Here is a 26,518-nt window from a genome sequence, read left to right as displayed (position 1 = left end):
TATCCACTGGGATTGGATCAGTCAATGTGAGCGCACTTTGAACATTCTTCATAATAAATCTATTCCACACTTAAGAACAGAAATGTGTTTTATTGGGACTTTTAGCCCCTGCAACAGGGTGGCTTTTAACCCAAATACTATCCTTTCACTTATTGGACAGTTGTTGAAAGTTTTTTTTATATAAACACCTTAAACTAATTTGGAAATTACATTTAAGTATGTTGTCTCAAAATAAATGTGATAATTTCCAGGATATTCATTAGCTACACTGGTGCCTAAACGTTTGGAATAATGTACAGATTTTGCTCTTATGGAAAGAAATTGGTACTTTTATTCACCAAAGTGGCATTCAACTGATCACAATCTATAGTCAGGACATAAATAAAGTGACAGTTTTTTCAGAACTTCTTAAACTACTTCAAAGAGTTCTCATAAAAAGAAATCGTACACATGCAGCAATTTATGATTACAAGGACAAGGTGTTGGAGTGATGGCTGCTGGAAATGGGGCCTGTCTAGATTTGATCAAAAATGACTTTTTTCAAAAAGTGATGGTGCTATTTTTTACATCAGTAATATCCTGACTGTATTTTGTGATCAGTTGAATGCCACTTTGGTGAATTAAAGTACCAATTTCCTTCTGAAACAGCAAACCTGTTATTATTCCAACTTTTGGCCACCAGTGTACATAAATTAGCATTATTTAAAAAATTATTAAATATTAGAACAGATTGCATTAAAATTTACCTTTAGACATTACACACAAAGATCTCATGGATCAGGAAAATTTTGCAGTGTATAGTGACAAACCAGCCACAAGTGTTTAGGAAAGTGCTATTGGAGTTCCCCTTCTGTCACTCACTCAAATCCGGGGGCGGGACATGCAAATTCTGTCTGCCAATTTCACATTGGCCTTTTCTCAAGTTCAGAGGTATGCGAGGCTCCCAAGGAAGACCCCTTGTGTCACTGCAATCGACAAAACGTCTCATTTCCTCCATCAGGGAACAGAGGTTACTACATTAACCATGACGTTTTTGTTTTTGGAGCAAAACATTTTTTTTTTGCCCCGTTGTACCCTACTTAAAAAAATTATAATTCCATCCACTTCCTTCGCATCAAATTGCTAGTCAGGGTTCATTGAACAGGAGGGGTCATTCTCATTAGCCTTTTAGAAGATGTACATACACCCCTGCATACAAGATTAGTCATATGTATTTGGTCTATTTCGCAGGAAGAGAATGTCTTAATGGGCCCTATTTTTAGAGTGTTATGTCTTAAGCGCGGTGCTATACAATATGTCATACGTGCAAAGTCAGTGGGCATGGCCCTGCAGTTTTGGTATTTTCGTGCCAGTATGCACCAAAAGGTTTGGTGAAATTGCGCAAGCGAAACGCTAATGGGCTGGGTCAAGTGCAATTTATTTCTGCGGTACTTCTCAGCTTTATATTTTTGCGCTTAGAATCAGCTCTCTCATGAAAATGGGATAAGACATAGCCCACATCATTGTGCGTTGGGCTGTGCTTAGCACAGTCCTAAAAACAGGGCCCTAGACTATTGTAAATGAGTCTGCATCTGCAGTCAGCTGCAAGTTAGTTTTGTCAACTTTAGGCGTGCACTAGTATGTAGATGGGCTTAAACCTGACAGACATGGACAAATAGCAACAAAACGTTAATTTCGTAAAATTTTCATGGGGTCTTAGACTTTTGATGTCAGTAACAGTTGACAAATAACAAACCAGCAGTTTAAACATATACATGGCCTAGGTAAGTGTGAAAAATATAAATAAATAATTTGTATACCCCTATTTACTGTATCTTAAGTAATACATAATGTAATGAGGCTTGGTTTCCCTCCATCCACAGGCTTGTCAATGAAAATGAAGTCAAACAGTGGCGAGACCAGGCAGAAAAGTTCAGAAAAGGTAACAGCGCACATAGACTTACAGAACTGAGAGTGCAAACTCTGCAATGAACTTGTGTAAAGTTAATGTGTGTCTATGGTTTTTTAGAGCATGTAGAGTTGATGGCTCGTCTGGAAAGGAAAGAGAGGGAGTGTGAGACCAAGACACAGGAGAAGGAGGATATGATGAAGACTCTCAACAAGATGAAGGACAAGTTACAGAGGGAAGGCGTGGAGTTGCGCTCAGCCAGGGAGCATGTTTTAGACCTCTCCTCCCGCATTAGTGACATTTCAGTGAGTTTACCACCTGCTTCTTCCTGCTTATAGCTGCTTGTATGCTGTAGTTATGATTGACTTTGAACTATTCACAAGTAGGGCAATTACACAAGAATGATATGTAAGGGATAATGTACAGTCAGCTGGTCATACCAAAAAATCGACCCAGACAGGGCAATCATGACCAATCCTGAGGGGTTATTTTGCAAATGTTCCACTTATTACGTGGCTGACAACAAAATAAATAAATAAATTAGAGCTGTCAATTGATTAATTTTTTTAATAAAATGAATTACATGATATGTTGATAAATTATCGCTATTAATTATTGTAATCACATATATAAATCAATCAATACAACACAAAATACCAAAAATACAATCAAGATCAACACAAAAAGTGGCTTTAGAAGGCAATGTATTGTTTATTTACATATTATTGAACATAAGCCTACCATTGGCCTACAGTCCACAGCAATCCATTTTGCAATTGCAATTGTCAAACTGTCTGATAAATTTACTTCGAAGGGTTTTTTTAACGAAGCGTCAGTGTACACATGCGTCAGATGCAGGGCTGGACTGGTAATCATTGGCCTACAGTCCACAGCAATCCATTTTGCAATTGAAATTGTCAAACTGTCTGATAAATTTACTTCGAAGGTTTTTTTTAACGAAGCGTCAGTGTACACATGCGTCAGATGCAGGGCTGGACTGGTAATCTGGCATACCAGCATTTTCCCGGTGGGCCGACGCACTTTGGGGCCAATCAGGGTCGGACTGGTCATCGGGAGAACTGAGTGGGCCAGTGGGTCAGCCGTGAAACGGGCCAAATGGGCCACACACACACACACACACACACATCTGTAAAGCAACAAATTGGTGTTTGCAATCAAAATTAAAGTACAAGTATTAGCCAAATTTGCTAGTCAGGGTTAATTGAACAGGAGGGGACATTCTTATAAGCATTTTAGAAGGAAAAAATTGACATACACCCCTGCATAAAATATTAGTCATCAGTATTTGGTCTATTTAGCATGAAGAGGAAGACTTAATTTTTATTCACTGTCTTTATACATATATTTTATGCTGGCACTATTTGGCAGTTTCTTTCAGAATAAAAGCACATGCTTATCATGTTCTACTAAAAAGAGGGCAGCCCCATTTTTGGGGGGCAACAGGAAGTGGTGTAATCCTTAAAATTTACTGTGATAAACTGTTTAGCCTTTTTATCATTAAAAAAATATTAATTAATTCAATTTAAAAGTTATTAACCACTTACAAGCATTTAAAAATAAAGTTTTCACTCTGGAACAATTGAAAGGGCCTTTGTTCCTGTTTTTGTACAAGTTCTTAAAAAAAACTTTTTTGGTTTTTGTTCCTTGAACAATTTTTAGTCCCTGATTCAGAATGTAAGTTTCTATATGTATGTGTATTCCCTTGGAAGCAAACCTGTGACCTTGACATCCTTGACTTTTAGGTGAACTGATTGAGCTACGGTTGAGCTACAAGAAAACTTTCAATTAACAGTCAGTTATAAAATTAATTGAAAGTTTTCTTGCATCTGTTGAGTAAAATATTTTTGATTAATGACCACTATACAGTCAGTTATACAGTTTAGTGGTCATTAATAACAAATATTTGACTCAACAGTAGTCATGAGAAACCTGTAATAAAAGGTCTCATTTTAATGATAAAATTAAAAGAGATAAACTTAAGGAGAAAGTGCTGTGGTGATGGTTTATACATTCTTGCAGCTATGTCTTCACACATTTTACTTAAATTATTTGATCTTTTTCATTTTTAGAGTGGTGGAGTCCCTTTACCCATTCCCCCTCCACTCACTGGGAGCCTGATGGCTCCACCCCCACCACCTATGATGATGGGTGGTTTCCCTCCTCCTCCACCTCCTCTCCCTTTCTCCAGCCCGCCACCTCCTCCTCCACCTCCCCCTGGAGGTCCTCCTCCCCCACCAGGAGCTCCGTCCATCTTCTCCGGGGTCCCGCCTCCCCCCGGACCTACTTCCATCAGTTCCACCTCCAGCCCGTGCACAAAGAGCATCCCACAACCTTCACAGCCACTAAAATCTTTTAACTGGTATAAACTGGGTGAGGTGAGTCTGTCATAAGTACCTCTGGAGTACAGATGTCCAAAACTACATATATTCAGAATCAACTAGTCAGTTAGTTATCTTTGTATTTTTGCTCTGGTATGGGGTATTTTTTACCAGACAAGATTATACCATTGAGGTAGTCTGCAGTGCTCTTGTCACCAGATGTCAGGCAGTTATTATCTTGAAGGCAGTGGACCTGTTACAATAGCTGCAATTTTGATGGAAATTTATGGTACTTTAAATAGGATGAATTTAGTGTTTTGTTAGTGTTTGCTCTAACTAGTCGGAAGAAAATTACTCTATCCACAAACTACGTCCTATGTATTTCCATGCAAACATATTGCAATTTTTTAATTTTTTGTCCAGATCTAATGTTTTCAAAAATACATTAGAAATGCGATTCCCACAAAACTATTTCTTGAATACACCTGATGACCACATGAACATGTTTTCAATTACTGAGTTCAAAGTAATTTATATATTTTTACAGATTTTCTTTTTATGAAAAGGCACATTTTGTTCAGGTCATATGGAGTAACCCTGAGAAAACTTTTATGTTGTATTCTTGCTTTAAAAAATTCATTATATTTGTTAAATATATATATTTTTATCCTTTAAAAAGTATGTTCGAAAACCTTTTTAAAAACCTTTTTAAAATGTATGATTAAGTTGTGGACACTTATGTATTCAAAGTGCAAGGAATCTATTTTTGTATCTCGACATATATAACATTTTGAAAATCGTTAATCTTTTTTGTATTTATTTTTTATAAACCTAATTATAGTTTTCAAACAATTTTGAAACCAACATGTACACAAAGTTTACATTTCTTCAAACTTGACATGTTTTAAACTAGATTTTCTAAATATTTCAAATTTTTATCACATTGGAAAACCTCATTTGGACAGTAAATTACCCATATGTAAATTCATTTGGAATGGTTAAAGTGTAAATAAAGTGAACACAGAGTGCTTTTCAATTACAAAGCATGAATGAGGGAACATCACGTTGCAGAAATTTAAAGTGATCATTTCTGCACACAAGCCAAAATTCTGGCAAAGCGCCTTGAAGCTAATTTTAAAAACTCTAGGGACATGACTGTTTTATTGTGTTTATGACAGCGTAAGTAATATAAATCTGTCAACGCATTCTTTCGTTTCTCACAGACATCATCTCAGTTGTGCAGAAATTCTCTTCACTTACACATCAACACAACTCTCTCTCTCTCTCTCTCTCTCTCTCTCTCATCTCTCTACATGGAGTTATACCTCAATGTTTTTAAAATGTACACAATAGCAGACAAGTTTAGGGTAATGCAACCTCTGAGTCGTTTACATAAATACACACTGACTATCCTAATAACCTACTCGGCTACTTTCCTGGGCAGTTAGTTTACTAGTAAAGTGAGTAGTTGTGAAAGCTCTACTAAATAGTCTACCTCAACTAGCAGACTAGTCTCAACTAGCAGACTAGTCCTGACACATTCAGAGATATTTTACATTTTGTACTAGGATTGTACTATTTAATTAATTGTATTATTAGCACTGATGCACATGTTAGATACTTAAAGGGCAGTTACAGTGTTACTGTGTGACCTTCTCACGGGCAAATTAACAACAAAAAGACCTACAGGGTACAGAGCATTTATCTAAGATTAACCCTTAATTGCAGCCTGTTTTTCCTGATTTTCTTCTTGTTTTCGCAGAACAAGATCACCGGTACCATCTGGCATGAGATTGATGACAGAAGGGCTTTTAAAGTTCTCGACCTGAAGGATATTGAGAAGATGTTTTCAGCTTATCAGAGGCAGCAAGTATGCAAGAGTTGCACACACAGCTGTATCTCAGCTGTGCTTCATGTTCAAACAAATCATTTTCAGTATCACAAATGCCTCGTCCAAATGCATAGATATTTCTGCAATAACATCTAGAATATCAGCTGTCCTAACTTGTGTATGTTTGTGAAATTTGTGTAGTATGAGATCTGTATTTGAAATCCTATACTGCTTTGCAGAAGTGAACAGCCTTTGCTAGAGCAGCTGTTCTTTGCTAAATGGCTTGTTGTTTTATAGTTGCCTTAGTGCTTTAAACATGCTGTAGTGTTTTAGTGCATTTTGAGCAGAAATCTAGCAGAAATGCTCTCAGGACCAAAATCAGCTACAACATATGGTTAATATCAGTGAAGAAAACGTCTTGGGTTACATGTGTAACCCTTGTTCCCTGAAAAATGCGGAACGAGATGTTGCGCTGCTAAGCGCTACGGGGAACAGCTTTCTCTGTGAGCCGAGCTGAAATAATGTGTGGAACACGTCAATAAACATTGACCGGAATTTATAGCCTCGGTTGATGTAATCATTAGATGCACCTGAGGCCAGGCTATAAATGGATACGTCACCAGGTGTCGTCAGATACTTCTTTTTGAAGAGCAGTCCTGGGACATCCCAGTGCGGCAAAGCAGCGCAACATCTCGTTCCGCCTTTTACAGGGAACAAGGTTTACACATGTAACCCGAGACGTTCCCTTTACAAAAGGCTTCACTTTGATGTTGCGCTGCTAAGCGCTACGGGGAACGCAATACCCACGCTGCCGCACTTGGGGCTGTCCGGACCCCTACGGTTGTGCAGTGTACTCACAAAAACGCGAGAGGTCTCAGACATGAGCTTGAGATGTCGACTCAAGGGCATAAGAGCCCGGAGTAGCATAAACATCTAAACCATTCAATTTTGATGAATGTGTGTGGAGAGGACCAGCCTGCCGCATCACAAACTTGTTCAGGCATGAACTGAGATGTAGACTCAAGGGCATGAGAGCCCGGAGTGCAGAACATCCAAACTAAAAAAGTCCAATGAATGTGTGCGGCGAGGACAACCTGCCGTATCACAAACTTGTTTAGGCATGGGCTGAGATGTCGACTCAAGGACATAAGAGTCCGGAGTAGCAAAGCATCTAGCCCATAAAGTTCGATGAATGTGTGCGAAGAGAACCCTATCGCAACACAAACTTGCCATAAAACTGATGAATATGAGTGGAGAGGACCAGCCTGCCGCATCACAAACTTGCTCAGGCATGAGCTGAGATGTCGACTCAAGGGCATAAGAGCCCGGAGTAGCAAAGCATCTAACCCATAAAGTTCGATGAATGTGTGCGAAGAGAACCCTATCGCAACACAAACTTGTCATAAAACTGATGAATGTGAGCGGAGAGGACCAGCCTGCCGCATCACAAACTTGCTCAGGCATGAGCTGAGATGTCAACTCAAGGGCATAAGAGCCCGGAGTAGCAAAGCATCTAACCCATAAAGTTCGATGAATGTGTGCGAAGGGAACCCTATCGCAACACAAACTTGTCATGAAAACTGATGAATGTGAGCGGAGAGGATCAGCCTGCCGCATCACAATCTTGTTCAGGTATGAGCTGAGATGTCGACTCAAGGGCATAAGAGCCCGGAGTGGCAAAACATCCAAACTAAAAAAGTCCAACGAATGTGTGCGGAGGGGACAACCTGCCGCATCACAAACTTGTTTAGGCATGGGCTGAGATGTCGACTCAAGGGCATAAGAGCCCGGAGTAGCAAAGCATCTAGCCCACAAAGTTCGATGAATGTGTGTGAAGAGAACCCTATCGCAACACAAACTTGTCATAAAGACTGATGAATGTGAGTGGAGAGGACCAGCCTGCCGCATCACAAACTTGTCCAGACATGAGCTTGAGATGTCGACTCAAGGGCATAAGAGCCCAGAGTGGCAAAACATCCAAACTATAAAAATCTAATGAATGTGTGCGGAGAGGACAACCTGCCGCATCACAAACTTGCTGCAGAGGGAGACCTCTAGCCAAGGTTTTAGAGGAGGAGTGCCCTCTGGTAGAGTGCGCCCTGAAACCTACTGGCGAAGCTTGACCACGCGCCTCGTAGGCCCGGGCAATAATGAGGATGCCTCTTTGAGGGCACCCCGCCCACCAAGCCGTGGCAAACCGCAGTGGCCAAATACAGCCTGGCAGTGGCGAGGCAAGTGCCCGCTGACAGTTCTTTCTACAGAAAATCCAGAACTGAAGCAAACTGGCAGTTAGCTTGTTCTGTAATAATAACTTTAGCAGAAGGCCCCTCCCGAGGGGGAGGGGGGGGGACTTGTTCAGCCCCTCCCGAGGGGGAGGGGGGAGACTGGGCGACTCGGGGAGAAGTAGAGGAGACATTGCGCTATCAACAGAGGCGAAGATGTCCTCTTCTGCCCTGTAAAATCTACCCAGATCAGTTCCAAGTGGAGGGAGCCCTAGCACTTGAAATGCTCTCGATGACCGCAAGGATGAGAAGGTCCTCCCTGTTCGGAATCGCCCAAGGCGAGCCGTCGAGGAGAGGAATTAACTCCGAGAAACATATCCTGTTCGGCCAGCGCAGCGCCATTATTAGGAGGCAAGACCCTTGCTGGCTGAACATTGCCAAGACTCCCGGAGCAGAGAAACCGGGAGAGAAACACATACAGACGCATTCTGGGTCATGTATGTGTCTTAACATCCAGACCCAAGGGGGCTGGGTGATTTCAGGGAGAAGTAGAGGAGACATTGCGCTATTCATAGAGGCTGAAGAGGTCCTCTTCTGCCCTAAGATCTCACCCAAACTTGTTCCAAGTGGAAAAAGCCCGGCATTTAAAAAGGTCTCGATAACCTCAGGAGAGAGCCCTGTGTCCCTCAGTTGGTACCCTTAGGGACCAAACATGAAAGATTCCACAATTTGGGGCAGGGATGAAATATTGCCCTGTGCCTGAGATAGAAGATCCTTCCTGTTCGAATCGCCCAAGGCGAGCCGTCGAGGGAAGAGATTAGCTCCGAGAACCAAGCCCTGTTTGGCCAGCTGGTGCTATCAGTAAGAGGCAAAAACCCTTGCTGGCTGAACTCTGGGCAACTACTACCTTAGGGTGGAGTTCTTAACTCCCCGTTGGTATTTCCTGTCTGGACCGTAAATCTGCTCCCATATACGGGCATCCAGGGATATAACTGACCTGAGTGACAGGAGCTTACCCTGGGCCCTAAGGAGAATCCGACGTGTCAGAAATACAGCTGACAAGAACGTGGGTCTCCTTGAAGATTTATGTAAGAGGCTACCGCTGTATTGTCCACCCGCACCAAGACATGGCAGCCTCAGGAGGAGGTATTTCAGGGCCAGAAATACAGCCATCAACCCGAGATAGAGACTGTGACAACCAAGCTGATGACCCTCCTATCCCCTTAAGCTGGACGACCACTTAAGGCCGCTACCCCGCCCATCAGGGAGGCGTCTGTCGTTAGCAGTCTGCGACAACAAGACGCACCTAGAGTGGGACCCAAGGCAGAAAACCGGGGTCTGAACCACATAGGAAGGGAACGAAGCCTGAGGCGCGTAACCCTATTTAGCCCAGGGGTTTTGGCCCTTGGAAGAAATCCCCTGGCTTTTGGCCACAATAAAAATGGTCTCATGAGCAGAAGGTCCAGAGGGATCACTGTGGACGCGTTCGCCCTGAGACCTGGAAATCGTTGGTACTGATAACAGTGCAACCTTGACCTAGCCTGACTTTGCTCAGGGTGATCTGAATGGACTCAATCCTAGCGGGAGACAGTTGTGCCTGCATTGAAATTGAACTCCATACGATGCCCCGATAGACATTGTTCTGAGTGGGAGAGGGGACGCTTTTCTTGGCGTTGAGCCTCAACCCCAGAGAAACAGATGAGCTAAGACGATGTCCCTGTGCTGAACTGCCAGTTCCTGGAACTGCGCTAGGATCAGCCAGTTGTCTACGTAATTCAGAATGCAGATGCCCCGGAGTCGCAAGGAGCCAGCGCTACATCATGCATTGTGAATGTGCGGGTAAAAAGGGCTAGGCTGAGTGAAAGAACCTGACCCTGGAAGACTTCGCCCCCGGAAGTGAACCTCAGGAACTTTCCATGTTGTGGCAGAACTTCTAAATGAAGTATAGAAGTGCATCATAAGATCGATGGTGATCAGCCAAACGAGTTGTAGGGGTTGAGACACGACCGTCTTGACAGGCATCATCTTGGACTTGAACACCCACGGGTAGTTCAAGCTTTAAGATCTAAGCCAGACGCCACCCCTCACCCTCCATGGGAAACGGGAAGTATTTAGTGTAATAACCTAACTCTCTCTCTGGAAGGGGAACACATACCATGGCCCCTTTAACCAGGAGATTGAGGTTTTTTTTTTGTTTTTACAAAAAGAAATCCGGTTTACGGTAGTGAGAACACGCCGTTGAAACACGGAAAAGCGGCGAGAGAATTCAATCCTGACGCCCTTATAAGACCCACAGAAAAGAATATATCCGGCAGAAGTTTCCACGCTGCCAGGATCTCTGAGATGGGTATTATATTTTAACACTTCCTGTTGAGGGGTTGTCGGGTGTTTCACGTCCTGAATAAAATGCAGGAACAGCGAAAACACCCGATTTTGACGGAAGCCTCTGCAACCCGAAACACCAAGAGGTGGCGGGAATGGAGGGGCTTCGAGGGGGTACCGGGAGGGGTGAAGTGAAGCACGCGCCCGTCCCGAGGGAGCTACCCCTAATCTAGGCGCAAGACCGTCAGGGTTTTCTCTTACTAGAATTTATAGTCCTGAGGTCTTGCTTCGGGGCTGGCGAGGGCGGCGAGACTGTCCCCAATCCCTGGGAGGAGGAGCACGACTCGCCACGCTTTGCTTTTGAGCCTCCCTTCAGTCAGGACCGAGGTGGGTCTGAGGCTTGCTTGTCAAGCGCAGAACCCACACTCAGGTCGTCCAGGAGGTCAGCCTGGTACGCCTGAAAAACAGCATAGTGTGCAGAGCAGCACCAGCCTGACCTGCTGCTTGATAAGCCCTTCCCACTAAAGTGGAGGTTGTCCTATAAGGCTTTGAGGGGAGAGAGGGCTTTTAAGTGACGATGCCGAGCCCGGCGAGAGATAGCCCTCAAGCATCTCTTCGACCGGGCGGCATCACTGAATACCCCGTGCCTCAGCACCCACGATAGTCGAATATAATGACGCCGAGGGTATGTGAACACGGGAAGAAAATATATATATATATATATATATATATATATATATATTTTTTTTTTAGGGGTTCTCCATGAGAGAAAAAGCTCTTCATGGAGGTTATCAAAGAAAGGAAGGGACCCATGAGGCGTTCCTTTCTTAGACTGGAAGATAAAATCTATCCCCTAATTTGGAGCGTTTGGGGTCTCTTTTCGCGTGGCCAGTCCAGTCTGGCAACCGCACGAGTAACAACATCGAGCAATTCCTCCGTATATTTTTTTATCGCGGACGGAAAGCTCGGAGGCGGGAAGAGAATTGCGATCCACCTCATGATCCGAAGAAGCGTCGGAACGATCATGTGAAGGACCAGCTGGGTTTGGGGAGAGAGTGAGAGAAAGGGATCAACCCGTCTCTTGCTCCTCAGCCAAATCCATGCACGAGCCCCACGAACGATCTTTTCGTGAGTGCTGACTCCCGAAGCAAGCGAGGCGAGCACGACGCACTCTGCCTGTTAAAGCAAATCGCAGTGCTCGCGCACCGCCCTGCTGCAACGCGAGAGCAGCGTGCTCTTACCCCCAAACAAACAGCAAAAACTGATGTGTGCCGTCTTCAGCTATAGAGCGAGAAGAGAGGAACATGCACCGCTTGCTTTCAGTCATTCTCTCTTTTTTTTTTAAATATATATATAATATTTTCTAAACAGAAGAGAAAAATAGAACAACATTCACTGCACACTGCCTAACTGATTCTATCTCCTAACAGAGGAAAGAAAGGTTTGACAGGGTGTGTGAAACACACAGAAACAGAATCGCTCTGAAAAAAGAGTTTCTGACGACACCTGGTGACGTATCCATTTATAGCCTGGCCTCAGGTGCATCTAATGATTACATCAACCGAGGCTATAAATTCCGGTCAATGTTCATTGACGCGTTCCACACATTATTTCAGCTCGGCTCACAGCGAAAGCTGTTCCCCCGTAGCGCTTAGCAGCGCAACATCAAAGTGAAGCCTTTTGTAAAGGGAACAATAAAAACACAATTGTCAGGGTTCCCACAATCATGGAAAACCTTGAAATATCAGATAATGTTAAATATATATATATATATATATATATATATATATATATATATATATATATATATATATATATATATATATATATATTTCCAGGCCTTATCTTAAAAAGCATGGACATTTTATATTTTCTAGTTATTCTCTTCTCTGAAATACAGTACATTTTATCTGCAATATATTGCTTTTTGAGCAAGTTCCCTGCTCATATGCATTTAAAACTTTGGACCTTTTTTATCTTAATGGAAACTTTTTAAGCTAAATGGAATAATGGTTTGAATTTCTGAAACAAATAGAAATCTGCACCTGCAGTATCTATATAAAAAAAAAAATGTTATGGCTTGTGTGGTTTTGTTTTGTTTTGCTTCATTGTTTTCACTTCATTGTGTTTTTTGTTTGTTTGTTTGTTCTTGAACTGAATAAGTGATTGTGGCAAATCATTTATATACTACACAAAGATGATGTTATATTGAGGTGGAAATTACATTATAAAAACTATTTATAATTATAAATTATATTAAGGATGATTTACAAAGCAAAGGGTGTGGGAACCCTGGCTAGCCACTGTTTACAATCCGGGGAGATGTTGTTTGTCTGTAGCATATGAAAATTAGGCTGGTGAGCATCTCTGCTGTATTCATCTTGGGCTGAGTCTTCTGCTGTAGTTCTGCTGCTTGAGATTTTAACTTCTGCATGTCTTCCAATATTTTTGTTCCTTCTCTGCTGCTGTACCTCTGCCTGGCCAGGAGCTGCTCACTAACCAATCCTTCAAGCAGGTGAGTGGATATTATGAGTAGTGCTACTACAGTTGAAGTCAGAAGTTTACATACACTTAGGTTGAAGCCATTAAAACTAATTTTGTAACCACTCCACAGATTTCATATTAGCAAATGATAGTTTTGGAAATTCGCTTAGGACATCTACTTTGTGCATGACACAAGTAACTTTTCCAACAATTGCTTACAGACAGGTTGTTTCTCTTTTTATTGACTATATCACAATTTCAGTGTGTCAGAAATTTACATACACAAAGATAACTGTGCCTTTAAGCATCTTGGAAAATTAAAGTATGTCAATCCTTTAGACTATTAGCCAATTAGCATCTGATAGGATGTGTACTGAATTGGAGGTGTACCTGTCGATGTATTTTAAGGCCTACAGTATCTTCAAAATCAGTGCCTCTTTGCTTGACATCATGGGGAAATCGAAAGGAATCAGCCTAGACCTCAGAAAAGAAATTGTGAACCTCCATTAATCTGGTTCATCCTTAGGAGCAATTTCCTGAAGGTACCACATTCATCTGTACAAACAATAGTACTTAAGTATGAACACCATTGGACCGAACTAAAGGCCCATAATACCACTCAGGAAGGAGATATTTCTGTCTCCTAGAGATGAACGTAGTTTAGTGCAAAAAGTGGAAATCAATCCCAGAACAACAGCAAAGAACCTTGTGAAGATGCTGGAGGAAACAGGTAGACAAGTATCTATATCCACAGTACAACGAGTCCTATATTGACATTCATTGAAAGGCAAGGAAGAAGCTCCAAAACCACCATAAAAAAGCCAGACTACAGTTTTCAAGTGCACATGGGGACAAAGGTCTTACTTTTTGGAGAAATGTCCTCTAGTCTGATGAAACAATTTATTTTTACTATTTGGCCATAATGACCATAGTTATGTTTGGAGGAAAAAGGGTGAGGCTTGCAAGCCGAAGAACACCATCCCAACCATGAAACATTTGCTGCAGGAGGCACTGGTGCACTTCACAAAATATATGGAATCATGAGAAAGGAAAATTATGTGGATATATTGAAGCAACATCTCAAGACATCAGCCAGGTAGTTAAAGCTCGGTCACAAATGGGTCTTCCAAATGGAAAATAACCCGAAGCATACCTCCAAAGTTGAGGCAAAATGGCTTAAAGTCTACAAAGTCAAGGTATTGGAGTGGCCATCACAAAGCCCTAACCTCAGTCCAATAGAGCATTTGTGGGAAGAACTGAAAAAGGATGTGCGAGCAAGGAGGCCTACAAACCTGACTTGTTTACACCAGTTCTGTCTGGAGGAATTGGCCAGAACTCCAGCAACTTATTGTGAGAAGCTTGTGGAAGGCTACCCAAAACATTTGACCCAAGTTTAACAATTTAATAGCAATGCTACCAAATACTGACAAAGTGTATGTAAACTTCTGACCCACTGGGAATTTTATGAAAGGTATAAATGCTGAAATAAATCATTCACTCTACTATTGTTCTGATATTTCACATTCTTAAATTAAAGTAGTGATCCTAACTGACCTAAGACAGGGAATGTTTTCTATGATTAAATGTCAGGAATTGTGAAAAACTGAGTTGAAATGTATTTGGTTAAGTTATATGTAAAGTTCTGACTTCAACTGTATATGCTAAGTCAAAATGTAAAACTTAAAGGTTTAGTTTGCCCAAAATTCTGTCATCTTTTATTTACTTTCATGCCATGACCAGGTTTGATGTCACTGATGGCAAGCCCCTTTAGTACTTGTATCCCTCTATGGTCTTTTAACCCAATGTGGCATGCCAGGTTTGAATAGGTGGACATAAGAATAAGATTTTAGATGGCCGATTGGAAGATTTTTAGTCTGTTCCTCATCATATGGCTTCAGAAGATATAGCAAGAAACAAATAGCACACAGGTTGTTTGGACTATTCTGTAATACTTCAGTGTGGCTTTTTGTTCTTTTTGAGCTTAAAGCCCCTGGTCACTATATCTTTTCAGTCTATGGAAAAGAGCAGCAAGAACATTCTGCTAAATGTATCTTTTTTCTACAGAAAAAAATAACATCATACAGGTCTGAAACGACTGTCTGAATAAATAAAGACAAGTTAGATTGTTGAGTGAAATATTTTACAGAGATTACATTGTCTCCTCTAGCCTCGTCTTGCATTGGTAAAATGACGTTGTGTCAATTTAGTGACACTAGGGGTCTCTTTTGAGAGCCTCGGTTACCTCTTATCTTTGAGAAAAGGCCAATGAGAATTGCAGAACAGAATTTGCATGCCCCTCTCCCAGACATACGGGTATAAAAGGTAGCATGCATCTGTTCAGACAGAGCTGAGGAGCCAAGAGTAAGGTCCCAGCCATTTCAGGGGCTAGTACAGTGTTGTGGCAAGAGGGACACAACGTCTTGTTCCCTCCATCAGGGAACGGAGGTTACGACCTCCGAGATGTTCCGCTTCTGTCACTCACTCGACGTTGTGTCGATGTAGTGACACTAGGGGTCCCTATCTACAAATACCACAATACTGAACTGTGCTACATGGACTGTTGATGCAGGTGCAAGCAAGCTGCTGCGTGCAAAAATAGCAGGTGCATCAGACTGCACGTAACCTTCCCCAATGCCCCAAAAGATGTTCCTACATCCCTGTGGGGGGGAAGCGACGTAATTAGCATGGGAGCAGGCCACGCTAGCCGTTATAGCCTATAACACGGATCGGGTTAGGCGTTCTTTCAACATCCAATTCTTTCAGGGGCAAAGACCCTGCGGAGACCACATCCTACACAGCAGGGGAGGTTAACATGTGGCAAAACATGTCATATGGGCTTACCAGCCACATATGGAGGTGGTGGGGTGGTAGGTCCTGCCGCAATGGGGAGGAGCTCTACAAACACATTGACCAGGGGGCAGAAGGAACTCTGCCCAAGGGTGACATGAGTTCACTGACAGGGGGACCTTACCGTGGAACATCACAGGAGATTATCGGAATAATCTGAACCTGTGGAGCCTGCGCATAGCACGCACTGGACACAGCAACACTAAGGCTGGGTCTGCCTCCTCCCGAGGCAGTACTTGCAGGTTCACTACCTGATCCCTGAAAGGGGTCCTAGGAACCTTGGGCACATAGCCTGGTCGGGGTCTGAGGATGATGTGAGAATCTGCCAGACCAAACTCCAGGCAAGTATCACTGACAGAGAACGCTTGCAGTTCCCCAATGCTCTTGATGGAAGTAAGCGCGATCAGGAGGGCCATCTTCAAGTAGAGGGCCTTTAGTTCGACTGACTCTAGTGGATAAAACAGGGCTCTCCAAAGGCATGAGAGGAACACTGAGAGATCCCATGAGGGGAACAGGCATGGCCTAGGAGGATTCAGGCTCCGGGCGCATCTAAGGAACCTGATGATCAGGTCGTGCTTTCCTAACCGACAAGCGGCACTTTAGGGCATAAAGCTGCCTGGTAGAGGGAGCTCTGGCTTGAGTGATCATGTCTAAGGAAGCTGGTGGTAGACTGCTTAGATCTTCCACATCCCATCCAAGGGCCAGACGTGGAGGTTCCAGAGGTCTGGGCACGGATGCCAGAGGGTGCCCCGCCCCTGAGAAAGAAGGTCCTTCCTCAGGGGAATTCGCCAGGGAGGTGCTGTCACGAGGAGCGTGAGATCCGAGAACCAAGTCCGAGTGGGCCAGTAAGGGGCCACGTGAGTGACTTGTTCCTAGTCACAGGACTTGTTCAAGTAGGCTCACTGGGGGATATGCGTACTTGTGCAGCCCCTGGGGCCAGCTGTGTGCCAGCACGTCTGTGCCGAGGGGGGCTTCCATCAGAGATTACCAGATTTGGCAGTGGGTGGATTCTCAGGAGGCAAACAGATCTATCTGAGCTCTGCCTAAACGACCCCAAATCAGCTGGACCACCTGAGTGTGGACTCTCCGCTGAGCGTTATCTGCCGTGACAGCGCATCCGCTGTGGTGTTGAAGTTTTCTGGGACATGAGTGGTGCGCAGCTACCTCAGCCGCTGCTGACTCCAAAGGAGAAGATGGCGGGCGAGTTGCGACATGCGACGAAAACAAAGGCCGCCTTGGTGATTTATATACGCTACTGTCGCTGTGTTGTATGAATGGATCAACATGTGCTTGTCGCAGATCAGTGGCAGGAATCTGCGCAGGGCAAAAAATACAGCCAGCAACTCTAGGCAATTGATGTGCCAACCCAGCCGTGGCCCTATCCAGGAGCCAGCGGCTGCATGCCCATTGCAGTAGTAACTAAGTCTGTATTAACTAAAACGCTTCTGATCACCTGCTGTAGGGGGACTCCTGTCCGTAGAATACAGAGGTCTGTCCAAGGGCTGAATAAGTGATGGCAGGAAGGGGTGAGGGTCACACAGTATGTGCCGTGGCACCATGCCCATCTCTACAGGAACAATTTGAGTGCTTTAATGAAAGTAAAAGCTTTATGATGCTGCTTTTACATAGGAGTCGGAGTGGTGGTGGCGTAGTGGGCTATAGCACATAACTGTTAATCAGAAGGTCGATGGTTCGATCCCCACATCCACCACCATTGTGTCCTTGAGCAAGGCACTTAACTCCAGGTTGCTCCAGGGGGGATTGTCCCTGTAATTAGTGCACTGTAAGTCGCTTTGGTCTGCCAAATGCATAAATGTAATGTAAATGTAAATTTTACATACAGTAAGTCCTTCCGAAATGGCTTCCCCTGTAGACTTCCATTGATTATGATGATTGGTTTACAACTGTGGTCTCGTAATTCAGGACCTACAAAACCAATTTAACTCTTACTTATACAAATACAAGTTAAACCTCAGTCTTAACTGGTGTCTTTATATAATTTTTTTTCAGAACAAAAGTTTAGCTGGTCTTTTCATACATTTTATTAATGTAAAGAGAGTGCTGTCAAACTGTTCTCCTGATGATATCATGGTCTTCTCCTCTTCTGCAGAAAGAGACAGGCTCTATGGATGACCTATACCTGAGCTCACGTAAAGTCAAAGAGCTGTCTGTCATCGACGGGCGGAGGGCCCAGAACTGTGTCATCCTTCTCTCCAAGTATGTGTACATTTAACTTTGTTAATGTCAACCAAACAAATTATCAGGCCACATAATTCAAAATCTAAAAGCTTTTATGTTGTTGATATTTTTGACTAATTGTTTCATAATAGGAGATAATGTACTGATAAGCATAAGCATTCACACCATGGATAAACCATTCACTTTTTTTTGTCAAACTTGGTGGAATCTTTAAATGTTATGAAAGGTCTAACTTTTCCTACTTTACTGTTGTGGTGCTGTGAAAAACCAACCAAAATGCCAGTGGCTGCAAGAGTTACATTTATTTATGTTTGATATGCAGTTTGTTATTTCTTGTGTTACCTGGTACACTTACTTTGGTCTCAATATTTCGCGAGAGATGAATTTATGTAGTGTATTTTGGTGTCATTACTAACAATGCACATGGATCCATTTTGCTGTGCTGTAAAATAGTTTAACGATCAAGAAAAAGCAAATGTCAACTCATAAAATTTTATACAGCTTTTTTCCAGTTCCAATTATTAGTTACAACATTTAACATTTAAACAGGGATGCAAACTACTCACCTTTCAGCTAAAGTCACCTTTTCTGAAGCTAATTTTCCCAATTTTTTGGAAATATTTTCTACATTCTTTTTTCTACAAAAAATTACCTGAAAGGTTTAATTTAAGCTTACACATAAAAAATCTTTTAAAAAACGACAAGTAAAACCAAATAAAAACTTTAAATAAAATAAAACTAATAAAACAAATAAAACTTTAAATAAAACCATCAATACAACATTCTAACCTTTCTCACCTCTCATAAGTTTAGCATCCCTGTTAAAAACATAGCATGTTTATGGTTTATAGAGCCAATACTAGACTCTGAGCCAACTCATTCGATTCCAGATGACCCAGGAGCCACATGATGATTTAATGAGGCCAGGAAGAGATTGATCATGCTTTTTGATGCAGCAAGATCCTTATTGATTAGATGCTAAAAGGAGGGAACATTGATTAACAGAAATACTAAAGATCACTAGAGGCCACATGTAACCTCTCATGGTACATGAAACAACAGAGCATCCTCCTGGTTATGCTCTGTAGTGTAACCCTTGTCCTTCAACTTACTAATTAATATGTTACATGTAAAAAATGAACCCTTCACATGAACACTTTTCTGTCCATGCAGGTTAAAAATGAGCAATGAGGAAATAAAGAGAGCCATTCTAGAGATGGACGAAAGAGAAGAACTTGCTAAAGATATGTTAGAACAGGTGAGTGCTGCAGTTTATTGAGAAATGAGACCAATTGCTACAGAATTGAAAAAAAAAAGAAAACAAATGTACTCAGTTATATTTTAGTATAAAACCTCCAGAATTGCATCTCAAAATCTGGGGTTTTCTTTGCCTATACATTAATATGTATTGACACTGCCATGTCAAATATTTATTAAAAATTGATCAAAATAAAAGCACCTTATCTCATTAGGAATGAAATGACAATACAGGTGGTTTCCCTCAGACTGTCAGAAAGGCTGATGGAGTTGAGAGCTGATAGGGTTGACAAAATACAACCTTTTTGTTTAAAAAAAAATGCATTATTTTTTAGTACTACCTACTATTGGGACCTACTTAAAATAAGGGACATACTCTAAAACTCACTGACAAATACTTTTGGATGACAGAGTTCACAAATTATTTATATTATTAAAAAAAGAAAAAGGAAAAAAAGAAAAGAAAAACAACATACATTTCATGTATTTCATTATTCATACATTTACAGCTGCTAAAGTTTGTTCCTGAGAAAGGTGATATTGACCTTCTGGAAGAACACAAGCATGAACTTGAGCGCATGGCCCGTGCTGATTGCTTCTTGTTCGAGATGAGCAGGTACAGCTGGATGATTGATGTTTAGATAAAATACATTTGATAAATAAGCAAAATGATATATGACTTTGAAAAAATGATTTGGATAAATAAAGAATAATGTATCCTTTATCAAAACTTTTCAAATTGAATTGCATGAATGACAAAGCATACAACAGCTTAAGGTAAGCAATGATTTATGGGCTATGTATTTCCTGCATATTTTAAGCCTAAAGAAGCAGAACTGTAAAGACTGTGCTCTCTATAATATATAATAGTATGTATATTTAATATAATAGTCTGTGCTATTCATATAGTGTTCCCCTGTATACATATAAACTGTATATCATTTTCTTTATATATATATATATATATATATATATATATATATATATGTGTGTGTGTGTGTATGTATACACAGAGAGAGAGAGAGAGAGAGAGAGAGAGAGAGAGAAAGAAAAAATAAAATATATATTGCTAAAAGAAAATGACACTTGCCATGAAGGCTGCACTCAAATGGTTGAACTTCAATCATTGTTTAACTACACTTCTTACTTGCCTTCAGAATTGACCACTATCAACAAAGGCTGCAGTCTCTTTTCTTCAAAAAGAAGTTTGCAGAGCGTCTGGCAGAGACTAAGCCCAAGGTTGAAGGTTAGTAGGTTTATTGGGGACTTCGTGTCGCTGTGGATATTTATTTGCATATTAGCGCAAACTTCCAATTAGCAGATGTACGCTGAAGTGATAGAGGCCTACAACTGTTGTATGATTGTATGAGAATTTGGTGAGAGAAGCGGATATTAGAGCATGAGTCAGGACTGGTATGTTTGTGAGTGTGTGGCTCTTTCACTTGAATTTCTCTCCAGTTAAAATAAAGAACAGTGTTTCCACAGAGGCTGTTTTGGAAAGCTGGCACATGTTGAGAGGGGAGAGTCATTTTTATAAACACTGCTTTCTTTTTTTTTTTTTTTTTTTTCAAAGAGTTTAAAATCTTTTCAAGAACAAGGGCATGGTGTGTGTATGTGTGCTTGCAAAGGATTGTGTTTGAACAGAAGCTGCCCTAAGAGCTGGGTTAAAGGGATAGTTCACCCAAAAATGAAAATTCTCTTCTGGTTCACTCACCCTCCTGGCACATGTATGACTTTCTTTCTTCTGCAAAACACAAGTGAAGATTTTTAAAAGAATATTTCAGCTCGGTAGGTCCTCATAATGGAAGCGAATGGGTGCCAAAATGCTGAAGCTCCAAAATCCACATAAAAGGATCATAAAAGTAATACATAAGACTACACCTATCAGATCACTTCTGAAGATACGTTTTTAACCACCAGAGTACTTTATTTTGAGTACTTTTATGTGGATTTTCACCACCACCACCCATTCACTTGCATTGTATGGACCTACAGAGATGAGAAATTCCTCTAAAAATCTTAATTTGTGTTCAGCAGATGAAAGACAGTCATGCACGTCTGGGATGTTATGAGGGTGAGTAAATTATAAGAAAATGTTCATTTTTGAGTGAACTATTCCTTTACGACCTCTCTCTGCACATTAAGTATGCTAATAATGAACCTTAAAGGGACTGTCATGTCATTCCAAAGCTGTATGATTTCATTCTTCCGTGAAAGACAAATAGAGATATTTTGAAGAATGTTCTTTTCCACACTATGAAAGCAGCATATAAAGACCAGGGGCTCCAAAAATAGCCACAACATAAATGTACCATAAAGTCCATATAACTTGTGTGCTATATTCCAGTTCTTCTAAAGCTGTTGTAACCCTTATTACGAGGTAGTAATAATGTACATAAGTGTAGTAGTCTAAAGTAGTCTTAGAGGTTATCATTAATGTGAACTTGGACCAGAATCAGAAGATGCTAAATTGTTAAGAGCCTGAGAATTGAATCTCAATAAAAAGAATACCACACCAGAATGACAGTTTGTAACAAGTGTATTAATTACATATGGCTGGTACATACATATAAGAAAACAATTATGAAAAATAACAAACTAAAATAATAAAGTGCGCACATAAATAAATCCCTTGTCTTTAAATTTCTTTGAGCTCAGTTCCACTTGCCTTCATTGACAAGAGTTCAGTAACCAACGTTGGGGCCCTTTTGAGTTTATGTCAGTGTTTGTCCTACCACCATAAGGATGAAGAAGGAGATCCTGACAATCCGTTTAAAGTCAGAATCAAACACAGTTGGCTCGCCACCCAGCCACCTGGACTGGGCATCTCTGGGAGATCATCTGGATCTGTATCACTCTGTGGAAAGGATCTCAGCTACAGGATGTTTCCAACTCTTTACCAAAACCTGACCTATAAATAAATCCAGATAATTTCTCTCAATTACCATTCAGTGATTAAATGGACTGCTACAGGCTACTATAAAATAAAATGAAATCATATTTCAGTACACCTATAATGCAATATCAAAATATCTCCCTCATTGTACAACAGCTCTTTTGTTTCTTCTCAGGTATCAAAAGTATATACATTTCTCTCAAATATCAAAAGTACATTTACATCAAAAATTACATCCTTCCTAAAAAGTCTGGGTATCGATATAGTTGTGGCTGTGCGCATTGGTGTCTGCGCTGATGCAGCTCAGTTCTCTGTTGAGCGCGCTGTAATTTGATCTGTTGGGCCCCCAGATCGCATGCAGAACTCCATGCCTGTCGGTTGGCAGCTGTTGTTTGTAGGACTCCAGGGTTGATGCCACAGATTTTCAGGGTCTCCTTGAGGTGATCCTTGTAGCGACGCTTCTGACCCCCAGGTCTCCTGTTGGCTGCCCATAGAGGACTTCCCGGGGTAGGCGGTGGGAGGGCATGCGGATAACATGTCCAACCCATCGCAGTTGCCGCCTAGCAAGGATTGCCTCCATGCTGCTGGAGTTGGTGTGCTGTAGGATGTCCGTGTGGGGGATTTTGTCTTTCCATGTGACTCCTAGTATGCGCTGGAGGCATCTGATGTGAAAACCCTCAAGACACCGAATATGCCTGCGGTAGGGAGTCCATGCTTCTGCACCAAACAGCAGGGTGGAAACGCAGACTGCCTGGTAGACGGCCACTTTGGTGAAGGTACGGAGAGCTTTATTAACAAAGACTCGAGATCGAAGTCTGCCGAAGGCAGAGGCGGCGAGATTTATGCGTTCCTGGATCTCGTTGTTTATGAGGCAGGTGGGTGTTAGAATGCTTCCAAGGTAGCAGAAATGAGCAGAAATACTTTGAGGAGAGCTGTGTCAAGAGACTCGTAAAAAGCGTCTTTGATGCTTTCTTCAGCATCCAGAGTTGGTGCATAAGCACTTACCAAGGTTGCATAGCGACCCTTCGCAAGAGGAATACGCCAAGTCATTAGCCGCTCACTGATTCCCACAGGAGATTCTGGAATGTTCTGGAGCAGTCTGCTTTTGATAGCAAAACCTACTCCATGTAGACGGTGGGAATCTTCTGGAAGACCCTTCCAGAAGGTGTATCCTTGCCCGACTTCTATTAGCGAGTCCTCTCCTGCGAGCCGGGTCTCACTCAAAGCTGCAATGTCAATGTTGTATTTGTTAAGCTCGCTCGCAACCAGGGCAGTGCATCTGCGGGGTCTGTCAGTTCCATTCTGCACATCAAGATGTGTGCGTACATTCCATGTAGCCAAGATTAATAGTTTAGACTTATATTTACATTTTCGACCGTGTAATGGGATGCCTTGGCGACAGCGGTGGGCCGCCCAAGAGTGTAGGGAACAGGCAGTGTTTGGGTCACCATTTCTAGGCCCTCCCCCGGCAGGGGGTGAGCAGTGCGGACCCTGAAGAGGGCTGCTCAGTCACACAAGAAGCTGCCGAAGGTGGACGCTGTTCCAACCCGTCCACACAACGACCATCATGCTTGTGCCACCTCCATGCAGGGCTCAGGCTAGAGGCTGCCAGTCTGATCCATGACCTGTCTCCGTCACATTTACCCTGTCGCCGAAGGACTTTACGGTGAAATGACAGCATACGCAAAGAGTGGATTTAATGTGAAGAGAGGGGTGCGCAGACCCTATCTCCACAGCTTCACTCCAGAATCCAGTTTCCAGTGGCAGGAGATGAAATCTAGACAACCGGATGGACGGTGGAATTGCAGGGGGCTGCCAGGTCTCTGTCTGTTGAGCCTGCCTCTCGTGTGTCCCCAACGCGGCCTTGTCTTGAGGAGACGAAATGCTCACGGAAGACGACCCACAGAGCAGTGGAGGCAGCAGTCTTAGTTGATGGTGGACTGCACTCGCCATGTCGAGGAGTATCATTGGCATAAATGGAGTTTTTGCAGCGGATCTAGTGATGCCACTCATCTAGTCCCTCCATACCTGATAGACCTCCGCGGCTACTTATTCGACTGGGGACCACCGCACGGAGCCCCCAGCTTATTTCGTAGCTTACCTTCATATCTGAAGGGATGTCCATTATCCGCCACCTATGGACGTGGTTGGTAGCAGTCAGCTCTGCCTCAACAATTATTATTTAACACTGAGCACAGTATGGAAAGGTACCATTTCTATTTATATCACACAACCAAAAACGTTAGTTCCTTTCACAGGTAGTAACTAGTATTCCGCTAGCCTATGGTGCCTAATTACCCTATTAGCATATGACTACAGCAGGCTCACATTAGCTTTACACAGTTAGCACCTTTGCATTGCTTTACCCATAGCGCCGATTAGCATAAATGCTAGCGAAATCACAGTTGGGTAACCAGGTAACCATCTCACCATTTTAGTGGAATTCACTGCTTTTATCTCCTTGACAACAGTGGATTCAGGCACAGCTCTCTTTTAATCTCTACTGTACAACAAGGTATAGGCAGTATATGTAATACACATTTTAGAATATGTTTAATTCACTCTGTCGTTTTTTTTCTGTCTTACCAAATGAATAACGCAGCCTCCTATGCTCAGGTGCAGCGCCAAAAAGAACGTCCAGAGACGCAAACCTAGAGGCATAACTGTAACGGAGCTTAGCTGACAGCTGATTGGTCAGCTCACTGCCTCATAGATTTCACCCATTTGCTCACTAACAAATCCATCAAAGATGAGAAAAATGTAATTAACCCATAGTGACTTTATCAGACTAAACAGCTAAATAGTGTTTTCCATTATTAAGCCTGGGCTACACTGTACAATAGCATTTTGTGAGTAACAGACCAATCCACATGTTGGCAGATGTTGCACCAGGTTTAAAATCAGCAATGTCAAACATCATTGGTTTTGTGTGCATTTTGGGACCAATCACAGTGTGACGCCTTCAACTATTTTGAATTTAAACACATACAGGATTTGAAGGCTGCAGTATATGGAAAGATTTAATCTAATAACCAACATTTCTGTTTGTTCCCCATTCAAGGCCATCATATGGCTTAAGAATGCTTTGAACATAGTTCCACAAAAAAATCATACTGGTTTCAAAAGAGGGTCAAGCTTTATTTTTAGGTGAACTATCCATTTTTAGGATCACTTGATTAATTAAGCCTCTCTCTCGCTCTGTCTCTCTCTTCTAAATGGCAGCAAAGACAGACACCATTACATCTTGGTTATCCACAATGTTTTCTGAATTTTAACATAAAATTTTCGGTACCCTGACCTCTAATATTGATAAAGAAATAATTGCAATGCAGATTATGTTATGCGTCTCCAACATTGACAAGAATCCAGGAATTCCCAAAAGCAAATTGCGAGCACTAAGGTGAAAAATATGGATGCTATAATATGACACTTTCCCTAACTTGATATTGTCATGCCCTATCTGAAGTTGTAAATACTAAACCACTTGCCACCCATGACACTAAATGGAAGAGTGCTGTCTATTCAAGCTTTATAGAGCAGGGAGAATGGGTACCATCCACACAGAGGAGCGAATACAGATTTTTTCTGACCTAGCCTTCCACATTAAATCATGTCAACAGGAAGGTATTTTGAATGTTTTAACATCCAAGCAAATAGAGTCTTACTTTGGCAGTGTTCCTCCGGGAGAATGCTTCTTGTGGGAAAGGGGTGGCGGGAAAATTGTGGACAGCCATCAAAGTTGTGTGCTATTTCTTGATCCTGCTGGAGCGGCTGCATTAAAGCAGACTTAATGGGAATTTCAATGAAAAGTTCACAACATTCACAGTGAGGTCAAAAATCAGCTATGTACCAGTATTTTTCAGTAATTAGGACTTTGTGGGAAATGGTGCTCTGAATGGATTCATTTGTGGAAAAATTAACTATGGAACTGAGAGAAAAGAAAAAGTGGGAAATTTCATCAGAGAAGGCTACTTTGTACACACTGACACTCTTAGATGCATTAATCTTGAATATTGATGTGTGTTGATTATAGTTGGTCCACAATTGGTCTTCTGTCCTTTATAAATATGTTAATGCATAATGATTTGTTTTCAATACAGGGTTTTACAAATTTGCAAGCTAATTGTTCTTACATCTTACAATATCTTACATATATCATCTTTCAGATGATAAAAATTGTGCTCATGACGAAAAGCAATAGTTTTTTTATCTGTGGAAAAACAAAAGAAAATA

At 41.9% G+C, this 26,518-nt stretch overlaps 1 protein-coding gene across 1 annotated transcript in view; it reads left to right on the top strand.

The window, feature by feature from the left end:
- The window catches only part of daam2 (dishevelled associated activator of morphogenesis 2), a 190,111-nt gene that overhangs the window by 131,484 nt on the left and 32,109 nt on the right, over positions 1-26,518 (top strand). The window contains 9 exon segments of the mRNA XM_052153546.1: positions 1,863-1,921; positions 2,009-2,193; positions 3,979-4,284; positions 5,990-6,097; positions 13,088-13,117; positions 18,044-18,150; positions 19,306-19,390; positions 19,899-20,005; positions 20,547-20,635. Of these exon segments, the coding sequence (XP_052009506.1) occupies positions 1,863-1,921; positions 2,009-2,193; positions 3,979-4,284; positions 5,990-6,097; positions 13,088-13,117; positions 18,044-18,150; positions 19,306-19,390; positions 19,899-20,005; positions 20,547-20,635 (1,076 nt within the window).

This window comes from Xyrauchen texanus, chromosome 22 (assembly GCF_025860055.1).
Source record: "Xyrauchen texanus isolate HMW12.3.18 chromosome 22, RBS_HiC_50CHRs, whole genome shotgun sequence".
Lineage (NCBI taxonomy): Eukaryota > Metazoa > Chordata > Actinopteri > Cypriniformes > Catostomidae > Xyrauchen > Xyrauchen texanus.
Note: the sequence above shows the minus strand (reverse complement) of the source record. Positions and strands in the feature narration are given on the sequence as shown.